This window comes from Schistocerca nitens, chromosome 10 (assembly GCF_023898315.1).
Source record: "Schistocerca nitens isolate TAMUIC-IGC-003100 chromosome 10, iqSchNite1.1, whole genome shotgun sequence".
NCBI lineage: Eukaryota > Metazoa > Arthropoda > Insecta > Orthoptera > Acrididae > Schistocerca > Schistocerca nitens.
In genome coordinates this window covers 110,549,761-110,572,415 of record NC_064623.1, presented here as the reverse complement: position 1 = coordinate 110,572,415, position 22,655 = coordinate 110,549,761, and the positions used below count along the sequence as shown (strand labels likewise).

The 22,655-nt window shown below is 41.0% G+C and overlaps 1 protein-coding gene across 1 annotated transcript in view; it reads right to left on the bottom strand.

The window, feature by feature from the left end:
- LOC126210459 (centrosomal protein of 164 kDa) overlaps window positions 1–22,655 on the bottom strand; it is a 644,242-nt gene that overhangs the window by 175,574 nt on the left and 446,013 nt on the right. The window contains exon 7 of the mRNA XM_049939692.1: window positions 6,433–6,684. Within this exon, the coding sequence (XP_049795649.1) occupies window positions 6,433–6,684 (252 nt within the window). The remainder of the gene's footprint in view (window positions 1–6,432; window positions 6,685–22,655) is intronic.

Below are 22,655 nucleotides of genomic sequence, written 5' to 3'. Positions count from 1 at the left end.
ATCATTGAATCACAATACATACACATGCACAATATATACACATATAAAAAGTTATTTACTGTTGTGGTACTCCATATGGCAATATACCGTATTACTGATACAAATACACTCCTGGAAATTGAAATAAGAACACCGTGAATTCATTGTCCCAGGAAGGGGAAACTTTATTGACACATTCCCGGGGTCAGATACATCACATGATCACACTGACAGAACCACAGGCACATAGACACAGGCAACAGAGCATGCACAATGTCGGCACTAGTACAGTGTATATCCACCTTTCGCAGCAATGCAGGCTGCTATTCTCCCATGGAGACGATCGTAGAGATGCTGGATGTAGTCCTGTGGAACGGCTTGCCATGCCATTTCCACCTGGCGCCTCAGTTGGACCAGCCTTCGTGCCGGACGTGGAGACCGCGTGAGACGACGCTTCATCCAGTCACAAACATGCTCAATGGGGGACAGATCCGGAGATCTTGCTGGCCAGGGTAGTTGACTTACACCTTCTAGAGCACGTTAGGTGGCACGGGATACATGCGGACGTGCATTGTCCTGTTGGAACAGCAAGTTCCCTTGCCAGTCTAGGAATGGTAGAACGATGGGTTCGATGACGGTTTGGATGTACCGTGCACTATTCAGTGTCCCCTCGACGATCACCAGTGGTGTACGGCCAGTGTAGGAGATCGCTCCCCACACCATGATGCCGGGTGTTGGCCCTGTGTACCTCGGTCGTATGCAGTCCTGATTGTGGCGCTCACCTGCACGGCGCCAAACACGCATACGACCATCATTGGCACCAAGGCAGAAGCGACTCTCATCGCTGAAGACGACACGTCTCCATTCGTCCCTCCATTCACGCCTGTCGCGACACCACTGGAGGCGGGCTGCACGATGTTGGGGCGTGAGCGGAAGACGGCCTAACGGTGTGCGGGACCGTAGCCCAGCTTCATGGAGACGGTTGCGAATGGTCCTCGCCGATACCCCAGGAGCAACAGTGTCCCTAATTTGCTGGGAAGTGGCGGTGCGGTCCCCTACGGCACTGCGTAGGATCCTACGGTCTTGGCGTGCATCCGTGCGTCGCTGCGGTCCGGTCCCAGGTCGACGGGCACGTGCACCTTCCGCCGACCACTGGCGACAACATCGATGTACTGTGGAGACCTCACGCCCCACGTGTTGAGCAATTCGGCGGTACGTCCACCCGGCCTCCCGCATGCCCACTATACGCCCTCGCTCAAAGTCCGTCAACTGCACATACGGTTCACGTCCACGCTGTCGCGGCATGCTACCAGTGTTAAAGACTGCGATGGAGCTCCGTATGCCACGGCAAACTGGCTGACACTGACGGCGGCGGTGCACAAATGCTGCGCAGCTAGCGCCATTAGACGGCCAACACCGCGGTTCCTGGTGTGTCCGCTGTGCCGTGCATGTGATCATTGCTTGTACAGCCCTCTCGCAGTGTCCGGAGCAAGTATGGTGGGTCTGACAAACCGGTGTCAATGTGTTCTTTTTTCCATTTCCAGGAGTGTATTTACAACATTAAAACAAAAAAGCATGCATAATGTTACTGTTCACTGATGGATCCAATTCTCATTCTGCAAGCACAACAATGAATATGTTACAATCATACCATTTTTTTTGTTTCAATTTAAAATCCATCAACTTTATATGAATTCAGTTATAGTAGAAATTCTTTGATCTTTCTTTTCAATTGTTTATCTGGTAGCTCCCTGATTCAATGAGGTATGGCAATGAAGAGTTCAGCTGATTTGGTAACGAAGTACTTCTGTATTTTTTGATAGGTGCAGTGGAATGATACCATGTCATGTTTGTTGCTGATATTGTAGTTACAGCCCATCTTACACTGCTGGTATTTACAATAAATGGCAATTACACTCTGCAAGGTTTATAATGATTGCAGATTCATAATGTTTAGTTTCCTGAAGCTAGATCCTCATTTAGCTCTGGATGTCATACTGCATTTTATCATTACTGCCTTCTTTTGTAAATTAAATACACTGCTTGTATTCCTCTGGCAGCCTAACTGAATAGTACAATATGCTCCATAAATGTTTATTAACTCACAATAGACAACTTTCTGCAATGAAATAGTAACACAAACAGGTAGTTTCATCAGGGCAAATGCATCTTTACCAATTTTATATAACATTATTTTTTATGCGGTTGCTCCAAGACAGTTTGAAAAAATTCACTAATTCCAATTTTGCAGTAGATGCATACAAAGGACACTACAGTGAATGAAATGATTGCCAAATGAAATACTTTAAAAGTGTAACTGATGATAAAGACAGTGAGAAGGGGAAGCGTGATCTGTACATGAAGTATCCCACAGCAAAACAAAGTAAAAGCTTTATCACACTCAACAACAATAAAAGTAGGAATTTGAAGCAATGAAGTCAAACACAGTAAAAGACATATGCAAAAATGGGGTGGCATCAAGGGGTAATTAATCTGGGATTATTATGGAGGAAGGTGTAAGAGAAAGATTTCGACAGTGTAAATCTGCAAGAATGATAAGGTATAAATACAGTACAACCAAAGGGCAGTGGTATAGAATCATTACTCTATTACAAAATGTCGAATGCTCCATGAGGCAGTTTGCAGATGATGCTGTTTGATACATGGAAATTGGAATGCTAAAAAATTGTAGTGGAATGCAGGAAGACTTGCCGAGAATCAATGCTCGGAGCAGGGATCAACAGGTGCCCTTTATCGTAAACAAATGTACCATACTTCACACAAGATGTGGAAAGACACATTACTGTATAATTGCATGATTGCGGAAAGAGCATTGCAAGCAGTTCACATCCATTAAATCAGTAAATATCTGGGAATGTGTGTATGGAGTGATTTAAAGTGTAATAAGTGCATAAAACTAATCGCAGGAAAGGCAAACGCCAGACTTAAAGATTCATTGGGAGAATCCTCAGGAAGCATAGTCTGCTGACAAAAGAGGCAGCTTACAAAACCATTGTTCAAGTGATCCTCTGCTATTGCTCATCAGCCTGGGAACTCTATCAGAAAGGATTGACAAAATAAATAGTGAAGATTCAAAGAAAGAGCAAAATTGTCACAGACATGCTCTTCTAACTTGAGTGGCGGACACAGTAAGAGATGTGTTGTGATCACAGTGAGATTTACTGTTAAAATTCCAAGAGCACAAATTCCTAGAAGAGTCAACCAATCTGTTTCTTACTCCTATCTATACCTCATGAGCAGATCACAAAAGTAGAATTAGAGAGAGTCAAGCACACACTGGTGACTGACAGTGCCGTTCTATAGCTGTACTAAGCCCAGAAGGCGTGTTTCCTTCCAAATGATCTGTCACCCTGATGCTATCGATGATACTTTTCACCTTAACTACAGTCTTCTATGACTGCCTGTCCAGATTTCTCTTGATGCAGTTGGACCTACTATGCAGTGCCACTTGGCCAAAGGACTTCTTCTCCGTCTGCAGAGGGTTGAGGACTGGAAGAATTTGTAGTATTAGAGCTACACAATGATGTAATTCCTTTTTAAAGAATTCTTGTATATTTTGTTGCTCTTACATAACAACTAAAGCATTGGGTGAATAGATCTCTTGTTAATCATAGCATCATCTCCAGATGAAATCTCAGACAGAAAACAGACGAGAATCTCCGAACAAAATTAAATAGATTGACATTTTTCTTAATGTCCTCTCAACTTGTTTGGGGGGGATTGTCATTGTCAGCATCACCTCTTGTTCTCTGCCACCCAAAACACCACCAAACCACAACACCAAAGCATAAGCAACTCCTTCATAACAAGAGATGCTCAATCACTCCTCGGTGGTGTTCTGTCCTCGTGGTCTCACTACAACTCCGTACAACTGTCAAACCAGTGTGCGCACCATGGGAAGTTCCTCACATACTAACTACCTAAACAATCTTTTTATGCTAACATCTTTCATCTGATTATGAGGAAGAGATGCAACACGTTTTTCTGAATGAAGAACATGTCGTAACACAACTTGGGGACTAACTAACAAACATTACTTCCATGCACCATCTGGGATGGAAACAGAAAAAGGGAGAAGTGACAGTAATACACAACATACCCACCGTCACATACCGTAAGCTAACTTGCGGGAATGGTTTTAGATCTAAATGTAATTTTGTTGACAGTCTACCATAAACATATCAAGAGATTTTGGTGGTACGCTCCTGTAATTATTTGACCCTCACAAACATGACCTGTTAGCTCCACAAGAAACACGCAGCACCACCTCGCTTGACAATGGCTGAGTACTGTTTGTTATGAATCCACATGTTTTCCTCTGCTTGCTCTGCCTCGGAGTCACAGTGATATGTCTAGTACACATATACAGTGATTAGGCAGCCAAAAAGGCATCTGGACTGGCCCGACAAAGCTGCAACATTTCTCTTTTTGAATGAGTGTGAGTAGCTGTGGAGCCCAGCGAGCAGTGACCTTTGTCGTGTTCAAAATCTTGTACACAATGTTGAAAACTGATCCATAATTGATTTTCATTTTTTCTTCTATCACATCAATTGTGATACACTGGTCTTCAAACACCAGGATCTCCTCTTCGTCTACAGTTCACAGTCCTTCACAGAGAGATGGTGTGTAACTTTGCTCTTTATCATCCGGATTTGTTTTACCATATTGGCAAGATGTCTACCACCTAACTAATGCATATTATGATGGTGCACTGTTGCCACATAAAATGCAGCATTGTTCCCTTTCAAATGCATAAAATCAATTACTTCACTTTATCAATAAAGAACACTATTTTGTTTTGGCTCCTCTAGTGTTGTGCTACGGTACGTAGCCCAAGGATTTCAGTATGTACCAGGACTGCACACACAGACCTGCAAACACACAAAAAATTTCTTATTGTGCAAGCTTTCGGAGCTAGTGGTTCCTTCTTATGTAAAAAAGGCTGACTGGAAAGGAAGATGGGCAAAGGAGAAGGACTGGTGTGGTTTAGGGCAGAAAAGCTGCACAGAACCCCAGATCAGGGAAGAATTACCAGATGGGTTGAGAAGGAAAGACTGACTATTGGAGACTGCACTGGTGAGATTTGAAAACCTGAAAGCTTAAAAGGCTGGAAGATAGAGTAATAAGCAAGGCAGAGATTATTGGCAAAACATTGTGCAAAAGATAACAAGAGTGGAAAGCTCAGTGCTATATTATACATGGTAGACAGGTGGGGTGTGGGGGGACAGGGGGTGGGGAGTGGTGGCAAAGAGACAGATCAGAAAATAACAGGTATAGAAAACTAAAAGCGAGTGAAAAGTAGCAGTCACTGAAAAGAAAAGCTGAGACTGAATAAATTAACATAAATTTAAGTTAGATGGGTGGTGAGAACCAGGGGCATGTTGTAATGACATTTCCCAGCAGTGGAGCCCTGAGAAATTGGTGTTAGGTGGGAGAATCCAGATGGCAAGTTTGGTCAAAGATGATGGTAGGAGAGTACAAAGGGCAAATCTTACAGTGGTGATGGTCACATAGGAAAGGAACCATGTGGTAAGGAATTGGGTGCAGAAGGAGCGTACTTTCTGATCAGGATATTGTGAAGATTGAGGGGTGACAATAAGGTATTCGAGATGTGGTGAGCAAAATGTCAAGACAGAATAGACCTCATTTCAGGGCGTGGTTTTAGGAAGTCACAGCCTTGTCAGAGTAGCTGCTTGATACAGTCAAGACCAGGATATTACCAAATGACAAGAGGTGTACTTCTAAGATGATTTTTGGAGGGATCAGCAGTACCAGGACTGAAACTAGTTTGCTGGGATAATTGTGTCCAGTGTAGTCTGAGGTGAGAATGATGACATACTGCTGTAAAGAGTCCACATCTGAAAAAATACATTTGCCTCAAATTTCAAGGCTGTATGGGAGGGAATATATGATTTATCTCTGACTTGCTTATTACCGTATCTTCCACCTTTAAGCTCTCTGGTTTTCTAATCTTGTCAAATGCAGTCCCCAACAGTCTTTCCTTCTCATCTTGTCTGTTAAGTCTCCCCTGACCCAGGGTTCTGTGTGACTTTTCTATAACTTTCTCCATTTCCTAAGCCTCGTCTGTCCTTTCTCTTCCTTCCCTTTCAACTTCTGCCAGAAGAAGGAGCAAATGGCTCTGAAACTTTGCACATTTTTATAACTTTTATATGTGTTTTCCCCCACCACCACTTGGTGAGTAGATTTCTTCTTTTATATATTCAATTATATTATGTTTTCAGAAATGGATTGTTTCCATTAAAAATTAATAAAGTAACCTTATTTTTTGATGTGATAATTAAAGCTTTATGACTATGCCTAAAATTTTTCCCAACCCTGCTAGTTATAAACAGAAGAAAGTGTAAAGCGAGTCCAAGCAAATACACACCACAACTGAGCTATCGGTATAACAGAAACAAGAAACACAGCCACCTGTCATGTGTGCCGGGTTCATCTCCCACAGTGGCGTGCTGGACCGTGCCGAGTCGTCTCTGGTCTCAGTGGAGCCGGACCGCTGCTCTCGAAGAATGCCTCGTCGCACAGAAGACTCATCTCCCGATCCACCCGCACCACTTGCCGGAGCAGGAGTGTCTTCCGATGTAGGTGTGGTTGCTGTTGCAGCTTGTTGCTGCTGCTGCTGCTGGTGTTGTTGTTGGCGAGATTTGAGGAAAACTGAGCCACCACCTGTAAATAAGACACGAACTAGTTTCATGCATCTCTCTACACTAGTAAATTCTGTGGAGGCCTCTTCAGCCCTGCATAAATGCTGCAATCAACATTCATTTCATTTCAAACAATTTACACTTAACACCCCCATCCCCCCCCCCCCCCTCCTTTCCCTCTACTGCCAGACTGGTGATTCCCTGATGCCTCAGGATGTGTACTATTCAACAATCTCTTCTTTTAGTCTGCTTTTACTATAAATTTCTTTTTCTCCAACTTGATTCAGTACCTCTTCAATGGTTCAAATGGCTCTGAGCACTATGGGACTTAACTTCTAAGGTCATCAGTCCCATAGAACTTAGAACTAGTTAAACCTAACTAACTAAGACATCACACACATCCATGCCCGAGGCAGGATCAAACCTGTGACTGTAGCGGTCATGCAGTTCCAGACTGTAGTGCCTAGAGCCGCTTGGCCACCCCGGCCGGCACCTCTTCAATACCGATCTGTTGGCACAACAAGTAAATATTAGTGGTCAAGCACTAAATGAAGCAAACTGTGTGAAATTCTTTATGATCAAGCTTAATCAGAAGTTAAAATGGGGTCAACACACAAACTAATGTATGAAAAAAGGAAGGAAGGAAGGTGCGATATTGGCTGCTATATGGTTGGCCACACTTTCCAGTACGCGCATCAAAAGAAGTTTTCCATCGCTGCAGTTCCCAGAACACCTGAAGATAGACATTGACTGTGGATATTGTATCACAGACAGAGTCCCTTTGACTGTGTCACTAAACCTGCCCAAAGATGTAAACAACCATGCATGAGCAGCACCCATTAAACGGAGGGGATCCAACAGCCGATCAGTTCCAGTCATTCCACCAGGAAGGAGGTACACGACTTGTGTTGTCTGTAGTTCAACCGTGCATAGACGGTCAATACCGCAGTTCAATCATGTCTATGTTGTTACTGTGTGCCAGGAAGGTCTCTCTGCCGGCCGGAGTGGCCGTGTGGTTCTAGGCGCTACAGTCTGGAACCGAGCGACCGCCACGCATCTCGGAGTGAACCAAAGCAATGTTGTTTGAACGTGCAGAAGATAAAGAAAGACAGGAACTGTCAATGACATGCCTTGCTCAGGCAGCCCAATGGCTACTACCGCAAAGGATGACCGCTACCTATGGATTATGGCTCAGAGGAACCCTGATAGCAATTCCACCATGTCGAATAATGCTTTTTGGGCAGCCACAGGATGTCGTGTTACGACTCAAACTGTGCGCAATAGGCTGCATGATGCGCAACTTCACTCTTGACGTCCATGGCGAGGTCCATCTTTGCAACCAAGACACCATGCAGCATGGTACAGATGAGCCCAACAACATGCGGAATGGACTGCTCAGGATTGGCATCACGTTCTCTTCACGGATGAGTGTCACATATGCCTGCAACCAGACAATCATCGGAGACGTATTTTGAGCAACCTGGTCAGGTTGAACGCCTTAGACACACTGTCCAGCAAGTGCAGGAAGGTGCAGGTTGCCTGCTGTTTTGGGGTGGCATTATGTATGGCCAACATGCACCGCTGATGGTCATGGAAGGCGCCGTAACGGCAGTACGATATGTGAATGCCATCCTCCAACCGAGAGTGCAACCATATCGACAGCATACTGGCAAGGCGTTCGTCTTCACATGAACGACAATTCGCGCCCCCATCATGCACATAGTGTGAATGAATTCCTTCAGGATAATGACATCGTTCGACTAGAGTGGCCAGCATGTTCTCTGAACATGAACCCTACCGAACATGCCTGGTATAGATTGAAAAGGCCTGTTTATGGATGATGTGAGCCAATAACAACTCTGAGGGATCTATGCTGAGTAGCCATTGAGGAGTGGGACAATCTGGGCCAACAGTGCCTTGACGAACTTGTGGATAGTATGCCATGACAAATACAGGCATGCATCAATGCAAGAGGACGTGCTATTAAGTATTAGAGGTACCAGTGTGTAAAGCAATCTGGACCACCACCTCTGAAGGTCTCGATATATGGTGGTACAAAATGCAAAAGTGTGGTTTTCATGACCAATAAAAAGGGCGGGAATGATGTTTATGTTGATCTCTATTCCAGTTTTCTGTACAGGTTCTGGAACTGTCGGAACTGAGGTGATACAAAACATTTTTTTTATGTGTGTACGTGTGACACCAGTTACACTGCTGCGTTTCCTACAGCCGCCACCACAGCACAAGGGCACTGCCACGAATGATTATGCTGCTGCCAATGAGATGCAAAAATCCCCTCTCAGGACACCAAGCAGTGTGTGTACTTGAGTTCAAACATTTTTGCAGTGAGCCCATTTTGTGCGTTTGCCTTTTGAATAACATTTACAGACTTACATAGTGGCCAGGGCTTCTGATCTACTGAATAGTTATTGTATTGATTACTGACTGATTTGTAAATCTGCAGTATCTCTCTATGTTTCAACATTCAAAGCTAGTGTTAAGAATGATGTTCCAATTACAGCAACAAAGTTATGTATTATTTTTACTGTTTGATATTAGATGTAAAATAAATTAATATCTGAATTCTCTGTTCATACACAGAACCTGTTTCTCACTTCTGTATCCACTAAGGAACTACACAGCATGCAAGGAAGTTATAACAGAAGGAAGATTTTAACATTCCATTAACAGCACGGTCATTAGAGACGGAGCACAAGTTCAGATACAAAAGGATAGGGAAGGAAAGTGGCTGTCCCCTCAACAATGGAACCCTCCTGGCATTTGCCTGAAGTCATTTAGGGAAATCACAGAAAACCTAAATCTGGATGGCAAGATGGGAATTTGAGCCATCTTTCTCCCAAATGTGAGTCCAGTGTGTTGATGGCTATGCCATCAGAGCACAGATGGCTATGCCACAGAGATAACCAGAGCTCTGCAAATATTTATAGGCATTTGAAGACAACTGCCAGTGAATTAAAACACAGTGAGTCTTGGGGTGAAGTGTCTTGCCACCATTGCAACAAGGTCACACAAACCTATCCGATCTCCCACGTACCATCCTGCAGCACACTGCTGTGGCTCATCTGAAGAAATAGTTCAAAGCTGCACCCTTAGCCAGTAAAGTTATGGCACTAGTCTACTGGGATTCCCTTTGATGTCCTCCATCATAATGCTACAATCAACCAGAAGTGTACTGTGCTACCTTCAGGAAATTGTAGAAACAACTTCAGTGTGTTCACCGCCACAAAAATGCAAAAGAACTTCTGCTCCTCTATGACAACACATGTCGTTCACTGGATTATTCTTCCTCATCCACCCTACATCTCAGATCTCGCACCTTCCGATTTTCATCTGTTTGGCACAACAAAGGATGCACTTTGTGGGAAGCAGTACATGGCTGTTGGGGAGGCTGTTGATGCAGCATGATGTTGCCACCAACATTGACTAGCAGAGTTAAATCATGTGTGCATACAGGCCCTCCAAGTAAGGTGGCGTAATATTGTCACACTGAATGGCGATTATGTTGAAAAATAGTGTTTTTCAGCCAAAAGGGAAGGGAATCATATGGTGCACTGGAATCCTAAATAAAACCAAACTGCTTTCAGAAAACAATGTATTGCACCACTTATTTTTAATACCCCTCATATAACGTACATAACCATAAGTCTTGCACAAGACTTTTCAAGGATCTTGGAATTCTTAGACTCTCTTTCCAATACATTTATCCCTAATGCTTATTGTAGCTGTTAATAAAAATAGGTATCAGGCAAACTGTATTTACAGAGTCACAAGACAAGACACAAAATAATCTTAACAAAGACTCTGATGGTAAAACAGTCAACACACTTTCACCTAATGAAAAGCAAGAAATTGGGAATCCCTAACAGTTCAAAAGAAAATTAAAATCATACCTCACTAGTTACTCGGACCAAAAAATTTTGTTAGCTACTTGGTATGCAGCAGTGTTTTTTATAAAGCTGAATTAGTATTGTACTGTAAATAAGACAAACAGAAGAATGTTCGGGATGGAATAACAAAAATAAAGAATATCCTTTCTACATTGTTGTAAATAAGATCCAGTCTTTACAGGTGTAAGAAAATATTTTTTTTGAAAAATACTGTTGTAATCAAATAAATATTACATTACTAATAGCAGATAAAAATCAGCTATTGACACAACAGAGCATGCAGCAATTTCTTCAAATTAACAGCTTTCTAACTGATTTACTTGTTCAAATTTGGAAGGTATGTGCACGACCAGCTTTAGCAGTATAAAGACTGTTAACGTTAATGCAGCAGTCAGATTAAGCCTCACTGGTGCCTATCTCTTAAGTTACTGTTGATTTATTCCACATTCTGCAGGTTTTCCTTCTTGATGGGATATGCAGAACACAATGAATGAATGAATTAGTTACTCAATCAACCCATACAATCTACAACATTCTTCTGTAGCACCATATTTCGAATGCTTCTACTACCTTCTTGTCTGCACTGTTTCATTTCCATATAACGCTATGCTCCGGACAAGTACCTTTAGAAATAAACACCTTCTGAAAAGGCATCCTAACAGTTAAATTTATATACTCTTAAAAAAAGGATGCATGATGAAGAAATTATCCAAATGGGATGGAAATTAGCAGAAGTGATGTATATGTACAGACAGCCAAATGATTACAATTTCAGAAAAACTGGATGAATTATACAAGAGATAGAGCTTCACAAATTGAGCAAGTCAACCACATGTTGGTCCACCTCTGGTCCTTAAGCAAGCAGGTACTATGTTTGGCACTGATTGATAAGAGTTATTGGATGCTCTCCTGAGGTATATCATGCCAAATTCTGACCAACTGGTGCATTAGACTGACAAAATCCTGAGCCTGTTGGTGGGCCCTGCCTATAATGCTCCAAACATTCTCAACTGGGGAGGGATCTGGGAACCTTGCTGGCCTTGCTCTGGCAAGTACCAAGACAAGCAGTAGAAACTCATGGTGTGCAGGTGGACATATCTTCCTGAGCTGTAAGCCCAGAATGTCTTGTATTGAAGGGCAACAAAATGGGATGTAGGGTATCGTTGATTGAGCACTATGGTGTAAGTGTGCTACAGGCGACAAGCACAGCGGTCCTACTATGAAAAGAAATGGATTGCACCCCATACCACGACTCTTGGACATAGTGCTGTACAACCAGAAGTTGTACAGGGTTTCAGGGAGAGCATAAGGGAACAATTGACAGGAATGGGGGAAAGAAATACAGTAGAAGAAGAATGGGTAGCTTTGAGGGATGAAATAGTGAAGGCAGCAGAGGATCACATAGGTAAAACGACGAGGGCTAGTAGAAACCCTTGGGTAACGGAAGAAATATTGAATTTAATTGATGAAAGGAGAAAATATAAAAATGCAGTAAATGAAGCAGGCAAAAAGGAATACAAACGTCTCAAAAATGAGATCCACACGAAATGCAAAATGGCTAAGCAGGGGTGGCTAGAGGACAAATGTAAGGATGTAGGGGCTTATCTCACTAGGGGTAAGATAGATACTGCCTACAGGAAAATTAGAGAGACTTTTGGAGAAAGGAGAACCACTTGCATGAATATCAAGAGCTTTGATGGAAACTCAGTTCTAAGCAAAGAAGGGAAAGCAGAAAGGTGGAAGGAGTATATAGAGGGTGTATACAAGGGAGCTGTACTTGAAGACAATATTATCAAAATGGAAGAGGATGTAGATGAAGATGAAATGGGAGATACGATACTGCGTGAAGAGTTTGACAGAGCACTGAAAGACCTGAGTGGAAACAAGGCCCCCAGAGTAGACAACATTCCATTAGAACTACTGACAGCCTTGGGAGAGCCAGCCATGACAAAACTCTACCATCTGGTGAGAAAGATGTATGAGACAGGCGAAATACCCTCAGACGTCAAGAAAAATATAATAATTCCAAACCCAAAGAAAGCAGGTGTTGACAGATGTGAAAATTACCAAACTATCAGTTTAATAAGTCACAGCTGCAAAATACTAACGCAAATTCTTTACAGACGAATGGAAAAACTGATAGAATCTGACCTCGGGGAAGATCAGTTTGGATTCCGGAGAAATGTTGGAACACGTGAGGCAATACTGACCCTATGACTTATCTTAGAAGAAAGATTAAGGAAAGGCAAACTACGTTTCTAGCATTTGTATACTTAGAGAAAGCTTTTGACAATGTTGATTGGAATACTCTCTTTCAAATTCTGAAGGTGGCAGGGGTAAAATATGGGGAGCCTAAGGCTATTTACAATTTGTACAGAAACCAGATGGCAGTTATAAGAGTTGAGGGACATGAAAGGGAAGCCGTGGTTGGGAACACTTAAAGTAGTAAAGGAGTTTTGCTATTTGGGGAGCAAAATAACTGATGATGATCAAAGTAGAGAAGATATAAAATGTAGACTGGCAATGGCAAGGAAAGCGTTTCTGAAGAAGAAAAATTTGTTAACATCGAGTATAGATTTAAATGTCAGGAAGTCGTTTCTGAAAGTGTTTGTATGGAGTGTAGCCATGTATGGAAGTGAAACGTATCGATAAACAGTTTAGACAAGAAGACAATAGAAGCTTTCGAAATGTGGTGCTACAGAAGACTGCTGAAGATTATATGGGTAGATCACATAACTAATGAGGAGGTATTGAATAGAATTGGGGAGAAGAGGAGCTTGTGGCGCAACTTAACTAGGAGAAGGTATCGGTTGGTAGGACATGTTCTGAGACATCAAGGGATCACCAATTTAGTATTGGAGGGCAGCATGGAGGGTAAAAATCGTAGAGGGAGACCAAGAGATGAATACACTAGGCAGATTCGGAAGGATGTAGGCTGCAGTAGGTATTGGGAGATGAAGAAGCTTGCACAGGATAGAGTAGCATGGAGAGCTGCATCAAACCAGTCCCAGGACTGAAGACCACAACAACAACAACAATTATCTTCTTCAGAAGAAGGTTGTAATGCCTAGAAATTTCCTGTTGGTTACAAACAGTTCAAGAAAAATAAGAATAGCAACTGTGGATGAAATACAATAAACCAAGAGTTCACACTTACTTGTTACATATTATGTTGAAAATATGTGTTGTTGTTGTTGTTTTCAGTCTGAAGACTGGATTGACATAGTTCTCCATGCTGCTCTATCCTATGCAAGTCTCTTCTTCTCCAAATAAGTACTGTACCTTACATCCTTCTGAATCTGTTTACTGTACTCATCTCTTGGTCTCCGTTTATGATTTTTACTCCCCACACTTCCCTCCAATACAACATTTGTGATCCCTTAATGTTTCAGAATGTGTCCTATCAACTGATATCTTCTTTTTGTCAGGTTGTGCTACAAACTTCTTGACTTCCCAGTTCTATTCAGTACCTCCTCGTTAGTTACATGATCACCCATCTAATCTTCAGCACTGGAAACTACAGGTAGGAATGTCAACACTGTAGGAAAAGACATATTGCTACTTACCATAAAGTCAAGTTGCTGAAAGGCACAGTTAAAAGGCACTTACATGAATCTTTCAGTCACTGCCTTCATCAGTAAAATAGAGACACACGCCATTCACACACACAAGCTAGTACACCTCACACACACACACGTGACTGCCAACTCTGCAACATCACGTGGGATGCTAGCAGCAATCTGGAGGGGTGGGGATGGGGACATTGATAGTAGTATACAGTTGGGGAGAGACGAATGCTGTCTGGTGGAGTGTGCAGGGACTAGACTGCCAACAGGTGCAGCACCAGGGGGTTGTGGGGCAGGAAGGAGGGGAAGAAATGAGCAAAACAGGAGAGGAATGGAGAAAGATGGGGGGATGTATTGACACAGTGCTGCAAATAACCAGAAGAGAATGGGGAAGTGATGAAAGGAGGGTGAATGGAAATTGTTGGGTGGAGGGTGTGTGGACATTATGTTACCGTAGGTTGAAGCCAGGATAATTATGGGAGCAGAAAATGCATTGTAAGTATAATTCCCATCAGTGCAGTTCAGAAAAGCTGGTGGTGGAAGAAAGGATCCAGATGGCTTGAGCAGTGAAGCAGCCATTGAAATCAAGTGTGTTATGTTCAGCCACATGTTGTGGCACAACACGCGGCTGAACATAAACACATTTGTGGCACAGCATGTGGCTGAACATAATGGCTGCTTCCCTACCATACCCATCTGGAGCCTTCCCTCCACCACCAGCTTTTCTGAACAACACCAATGGGAGCTAACCTTACAACGCATTCTCCGCTCCCGTAATTAGCCCAGCCTCAATGTAAGGTAACATACTGCCCCACACCCTCCACCCAACAGTTTCCATCACCGCTGTCCTATCATCTCATCCCCATTCTCATCTCCCACCCTGTTTATTTGCAGCTCTCCACCAATGCATCTGCCAGGCTTCCCTCCTCCTCTCCTTTTTTCACCACCTCCCTGCCCTTCAACCTCCTGACACTGCACTTACTGGCAGTTTAGTCCCTGCACACCTTAACAGACAGCATTTGTCTCTCATATCTTCCTTTTACTGATGAGGGTTGTGGCTGAAACCTTTAGCAAGTGTCTTTTAATTGTGTCTGTCTGCAGTTTGACTTGATTTCTTTATGGTGAAAAGCAATATGTCTTTTCCTACATTGTTGTTAATCTTCAGCACTCTTCTGTAGCACGATGTCTCAAAAGGCTCTATTCTCTTTTTGTCTAAACTATTTGTTGTCCATGTTTCACTTCCATACATTATTACACTTCAGACAAATCCCTTCAGAAAAGACTTTCTAACACTTAAATCTATATTCAATGTTAACAAACTTCTCTTTTCTTGTCATTGTCAGTCCACATTTTATATTCTCTAACTTCAGCCATCATCAGTTATTTTGCTGCCCAAAAAGCAGAACTCATCTGCTACTTTATGTGCCTTGTTTTCTAATCTAATTCCCTCTGTATCACCTGATATTATTCGACTACTTCCATTATCCACATTTTGTTTTTCTTGATATTCATCTCATAGCTTCCTTTCAAGACACTGTCCATCCTGTTTAATTGCTCTTCAGAGTCCTTTGCTGCCTCTGACAGAATTACAATGTCATCGGCAAATCTCAAAGTTTTTATTTCTTCTCTCTGAACTTTAATTTGTACTCCAAATTTTACTTTGGTTTCCTTTACTGCTTGCTCAATGTACATATTCAATAAGATAGGGGATAGGCTACAACCATGTCTCACTTCCTTTTCAACCACAGCCTCCATTTCATGCCCCTTGACTCTTATAACTACTGTTTGCTTTCAGCACAAATTGTAAATACCGGTAGGCTTTTGCTCCCTGTATTTTACCCCTGCTACATTCAGAAATTCAAAGAGAGTATACCAGTCAACCATGTCAAAAGATTTCTCTAATTCTACAAATGCTAAAACATCTATGTCCTCTTCAATTTCTATAATAATGCCCACTAGTTCATATCCCTTGCACAGAATCTCTACCACAATCCTTCCATCTTTCATTTTTCACTTTTTTGCTTAGGACTGGTTTTCCATCGGGACTCGCAATATTCATACAGCTGCTTCTCTTTTCTCCAAAGACTTCTTTAATTTTCCTGTAGGTAGTATCTATATTGTCCTTAGTGAAATATGTTTCTTGGTCCTTACATTTGTCCTCTAGCCATTCTCATTCAGCCATTTTGTATTTCTTTTTTTGTACGTTTATATTCCCTTTTTCCTGCTTCATTTGGTGCATTTTCATATGTTCTCCTTTCATCAATTAAATTCAATATCCCCTGTGTTATCCAGTTTTCTACTGTGCCTTGTCTTTTTACTTATTTGGTCCTCTGATGCCTTCACTATATCATCTCTCAAAGCTGCCCAACCATCTTCTACTGTATTCCTTTCCCTTGTTCTAGTCAACTGTTGCCTACTGCTCCCTCTGAAATTCTTAACAACCTCTGATTCTGTCAACTTATCCAGGTCCAATCTCCTCAATTTCCTACCTTTTTTGCAATTTCTTCAGTTTTATTTTACAGTTCATAAGCAATAGATTGTGGACAGAGTCCACATCTGGCCCTGGAAACGTCTTAAAACTGAATATCTGGTTCCGATATCCCCGTCTTACCATTATATAATCAACCGAAACCTCTGTCCTACTGTTATACAATTGATCTGAAACCCCTGTCTTACAATTATACAATCAAAACCCCTGCCTTACCATTATACAATCAATCTGAAACCTTACTTTGCCTCTAGCACTCTTCCATGTATACAACCTTACAATCTTCCATCTCATTTCATAATTTTTAAACCAAGTGTTAGAGATTATTAAATTATGCTCCATGCAAAATTCTTCCAGGTGACTGCCTCCTTCATTCCTTTCTCCCCAGTCCATATTCAACTGAAAAGGTACATTAGAATAAAGCCATCTGGCTCATGTCAAGTAAAAGTCACCTCAGAAACAATAAAATAACACCTCATGATAATCAGATAACATCAGCATGAACTTCACGGATAAAATTTGGGAACTGACTAACAAATTAGCTCTGAAATTAATGTAATTTGTGCACAGACAGCACAATGTGCACATTTCTTATGCTGAGTGGTTTACATAAAATCAACGGACAAAAAAACTGTACGTGCTTAAGTGCAAATAGCTGAGGAGCTTACATCTGATAACTCACAAATAAAAATAATATGTGATCGTCAAGCTGACATTTACCTTTACCAAGATGCTAATAAAAGTTATTAAAAAACTCTTGTCTTAAAACTAATTATACTAGAAAAATTCTACAAAAACATAGTGCCACTAAAACAATTTAACAGATACAATGGAATGGATGAATCTTTCTTCTCTAGCAACATAGATGTTGCTACTGAACTTGTTATTTTATTGTTCTTGAGGTGAGTGTTACTTGACAAGAGCCAGATGGCTTTATTCTAATACAGTGGTTCCCATCAGCTCGTCACAGTTAAGTGCTGTAGGGCATGGCTAGCAGTTGGATAGGCGAGCATCCGGGTCTGCCGAGTGCTGTCAGCAAGCAGGGTGCAAAGCTAACAACAGCTGCCAGGAGAACGGTGTGCTGACCACATGCCCCTCCACATCAGCATCCAGTGACACCTAACAGCTGAGTATGGCACAGCAGTCAGTCAGCACTGCTGGGTCTTCTAAGGCCTGTTCTGAAGGAGGGTGTTTTTCTTTTTTTTCCTACACAATGTGTAACAAGTAAGTTTGTACCCTTGGCTTACAGTATTTTATCTGCATTTGCTATTTCTGTTTTGCTTGAACCTTCTGTAACCATTGTGTAATTTATAGGTGTTACAATCTCCTTCCAAACATTTTATAATTATCAAAACGTAGGTCAAGAGCTAACAAGGCTGTGTTATGAAACTGGTTGGCTGATTTTTCTTCCTTTCCAAGTGAAATCTTTATTTGATGCAAACAAAAAATTTTTTTCTTGCTACTGGCAGTATGCATTTTATATCTTCCCTACTTCGGCTGCCATTGACCCCCTTTTTTTTTGCAAAATAAAAAAAACTCATTTACTACTTATAGTGTTCCATTTCCTAGTCTAATACCCTCAGCATCACATGATTTAATTTGAGTACATTCCATTATCCTTGTTATGATTTTGTTGATGTTCATCAATATCCTCCTTTCAAGACACTGTCCATTCCGTTCCTCTTCCAAGTTCTTTACTGTCACTGGCAAAGCTCAAAATTTTTATTTCTCTCAATGTACAACTTGAATAACATCAGGGATAGCCTAAACCCTGTGTGGCTCTTTTCTCAACCCTTGCTTCCCGTCCATGTTCTTCAAATCTTAGAATTTTGCTATGGTTTCTGCACAAGTTATGAATAAACTTTCACTTCCAGTTTTTATTCCTGCTACCTTCATAATTTCAAAGAGTGTAGCCCAGTCAATACTGTCAAAAGCTGCATCTAAATCAGCAAATTCTACACATGTAGGTTTGCCTCTCTTTAACCTACCTTTAAAGATACACTTAGCAAGTTCCAACATTTCTCCAGAACTCAAACTTCCCCAAGATTGGCTTCACCAGTTTTTCTCTTCTTCCATAACTAATTTGTGTCAAAATTTTGCAAGCATAGCTTATTAAACTGATAGTTCAGTAATAATCATCCCTGTCAGCAATAGCCCTTTTTTTTAAATTTGGAGTGATTATGTTCTTCTTGAAGTATGAGAATATTTTGCCTGTCTTGTAGAGTTTGCTCTACTTAGAGCACTATAATTATGAAGGAATGTCACCTACTTCCTGGGCCTTTTTTTCCATTTAGGTCTTTCAGTCCTCAGTCAAATCCTTCTAGCAGTATCACATCTCCCATTGTCATCTCCATTTGGAGACCATGGGCCCCTAATACCAAAACACTCAAAAAATATCCCTGAACAACCTCTGAAAGTTTGTCGGTGGAGTTCTAATTGACACTGTATTTACATGTATTTCCCTGGCACTAGTTCCAGTAGTGTCACACGTGATAGCATCCTCTGGGTCAGAACAGCAAGTCTGCAGTTATTTTTGTCTCTGTGCTTGCCACTATATACTTCACAGTCTGTGTGAATAACCCTTCACTCAACATCAGTCTCCAAATAGATATACGGTTCATTACTTGCATTGCTCCCCTGGAGTGGCCTATCACTTTTGCGACACATTCCCAGTAAGTTGTTGACTTTTCTTCTTCTTCTTCTTCTTCTGCTTTTAGCACCTCATCTTCCAAGAACATAGGCGATCAGTAGCATGATCTGTTTTTAGACCTTGGATTTTCTGAACAGTGATCAATCCAAAGCACTGGAATCAGTTCTTCAGCCAGAATAATCTCTATGTCCTGGACCACATCTGCCATTACTCTTTCCTTGAAGTACTACTTACAACAGGTTGTACTGGTTGTGCACAATATATGACCAAACTATTAGAGTTTTCTTCTCTTGACAGTACTGGTAAATTTTCAGTCTTTGTTCTTATGCTGCAGTGCTGCCACATTCACATCTTTTCTTTGTGCGTGGTATCCAATGACTCAGCTCCACAGAGTAGAATAATGAACATGTAGCATCACATTAGCTGAGTGTAAAATGTAATATCTTTGTAATGGTTATTCAGAACTTTCTTCATTTTCTGGAAAGAGCTTCTGGCCTCTTCAATTCTGCAGTGAATTTCTTGAGACAAGTTCCAGTTCTTGTCAATTTGACATCTCACATATTTATATGATGAAACACTTTTGATCTCAACATTAACAAGTGAAAGAGTGCCCTGAATCTCGTCCCGATTTCTTCTGACAACCATCCATTTTGTCTCCTTGACATTTAAACATGGACCCCCAGTATTATTCTCTTCCGTTCTGGTTGCAAATAAGACAGTGAAATCAGCACATCTGATATTACTTATGATAACTCCATTAAACATCACTTGTTGATATTTGTTGTTGATTGAGTAATTAATTCTGTGTCATTATTATTCACTGGATGCCTTTCAACTGTGAAAAGCCATGGTATGGCAAACTGGGTACACTACATCTACGTATGTGACTGGTATTTCCTTGCACAATTATCTGACTGTTTGGAACACCATTTGGTTAAGGTATGCCATGCCACATTTGCAAATAATTTGGTAAATAATGAATTGGTACACCCTGGTGCTTGGATGTGTGTATTATTTACATGCATGTATTCTGGAATAGATGCATGCAGCATACCTGCAAGCTGGAGCAATGATAAAAATGTTACTGCAATCGCAGTACCTGCTGGGTGGGTGGTTTATTTCTTGCACTCCAGTCCCACCTTGTAGGTATGATGTGAGCCATGGAAGAATGACCATGACAATGGCAATGACATCATAGGCACAAGAGAAAACTTATTATATGTATATTCAACTGGAGTCTTTAATTAAGACAGACTGTTTTGGACATAATCTATATTAATGTATTTGTGATGTTCTGAATAATGAGCCAACTGTTAGTCATATTCATTGTAAATGAGAGAACAATATACCAGTAGTTCTCAAACTGTGGGGCGCAAACCCCCAAGGGGTGCATGAATAACCTGCAAAGGAGGCATAGTATGGCTAAAAATAAATAAATCTTATTAACAAACAGTTACATTTATCTTTTCCTTAGAACAAAGAAAATACCAATGATCTGGACTGAATTTCGACCAATGTCATTGTTGTGCCAGATGTAGACAACAACAATGAAACTTCAGTCATGTTTTTAGCATTGTTTGAAATGATCCAGCGAGCTGGTTGATGTCAGCCGTCGGTGGAATCACCCATTGTCAGCTGTACTGTGAATGTATCCTTAATTATCGTGCACAGTGCAAGCTTTGTCTCATGTATTTCAATGTGGCCTTACAGTCTTTCAGACGTTGCATGAATGAGGTGACTGCAGTATGAAGCGATTTTTGGTTAGCGACAGACAGGAAGACACCAGTGGCCCATCAACTGGCAGGAGAGAGGGTGCTGGTGGATGAGAGGATATGATGAGAACTATTTGTTGCCTGGGTTCACAAAAACTACAATCAATGGTGAGGCGTCCACAGTGTGTGATCTGTTTAACCATTTTAGCTGCTGATAGCATGAAGCCTAACAAGTTAAAGACACATCTTGAAACCAAACATCCTGAATTAATTGGAAAACCAAAAGGATTGTCAGGAAACTAAATGTTTTCTTGTCTACCCAGAAGATTTTTGCTAAACAACGCACGTGATTTCTATGGCCCTTTTAGTCTCTTACCAGATTTTGCATAGGATTATTAAATGTAAGAAACCAAACACAATTGAAGAAACAAAAGAAATGTTAGCAAACAAAATGTTTTATTGTCCGCCTGGAGAAACTTTACTAAAATGACAAATTTGAATTCTATGGCCCATTTAGTCCCCTACCAGATTTTGCATAGGATTGTTAAATGCAAGAAATGAAACACAGTTTCAGAAACTCTGGTTTTACTGGCACAGTTTGATACAGTATTAACAATATTTGGTGATTCGTTTGCTCAACAATTGAAAAGTATTTTTATCTGTAATAACACGGTGCATAGAAGACTTTTAGACATTTATGACTCTTTCCTCGAGCAGTTAATTGATAAACTGTATAATCAAGTGGATGAAGCAACTAATATTCATAAAGATACTCATATGATTGCTTATGTTTGTTTTGTTGAAGAGTTTAACATTCAAGAGTAATTGCTTTTCTGTGAGTTTATGCTGAAAACAGTTACCGCTTTAAGTCTTTTTGACATGATCAATACTCTTTTTTAATCAAAACAGGATATTATGTAATAGGTGCACTGAAGCTTGCATACATGGGGCTCACTCACTGTCTGGAATTCTTGGTGGACTGTAATCAAAAGTTAAAGCTGCAACTCCTAATAGAGTATGGACTCACTGTATGATACACTGAGAGGCTCTGACTACTAAAGAACTTAGCTCACACCTTAATGAAGTTCTGCAAACAGTTATAGAGGCAGTTAATATTATTTAAAAAAAAAAAAAATCTATAAGTTCGACGCTTTTTAAAGTGCTTTGTGAGGAGATGGATGCTGAACATATTCAATAGCTCTTTTTTTAGTAATGTTTGATAGCTTTCAAGGGGTAAAGTACTAAAAATAATGTCTGAACTGAAGAATGAGGTATTCTGTTTCTTATTTGAGAACAGTTGCTCTCTGGCAGACTGTTTCAGAAACAGACATTTTCTATTGAAAACGCTTACCTCACTGACATTTTTGAGAAACTAAATATTCATATCATTTCACTTCAAGGCAATCAGGCAACTGTACTATCTTGGAATGGAAAAGTGAAGACGTTCATAAAGTAATTAGAGCTGTGGCAAAAGTTGCATGCTAGATGTGTTCCCTAATCTAGTGTCACTGCTACAGGACACAGATAATCTGATACTTTCAGTGGAGATAAAAAAAGCCTGTCTTCTTCTTCATATCTCAACACTAAAAGTTCACTCCAAAAAGTATTTCAGCAATGATTCTCATAAATTCAAAAAATCCATTTAACATTGTTCCTGGATTATCATATT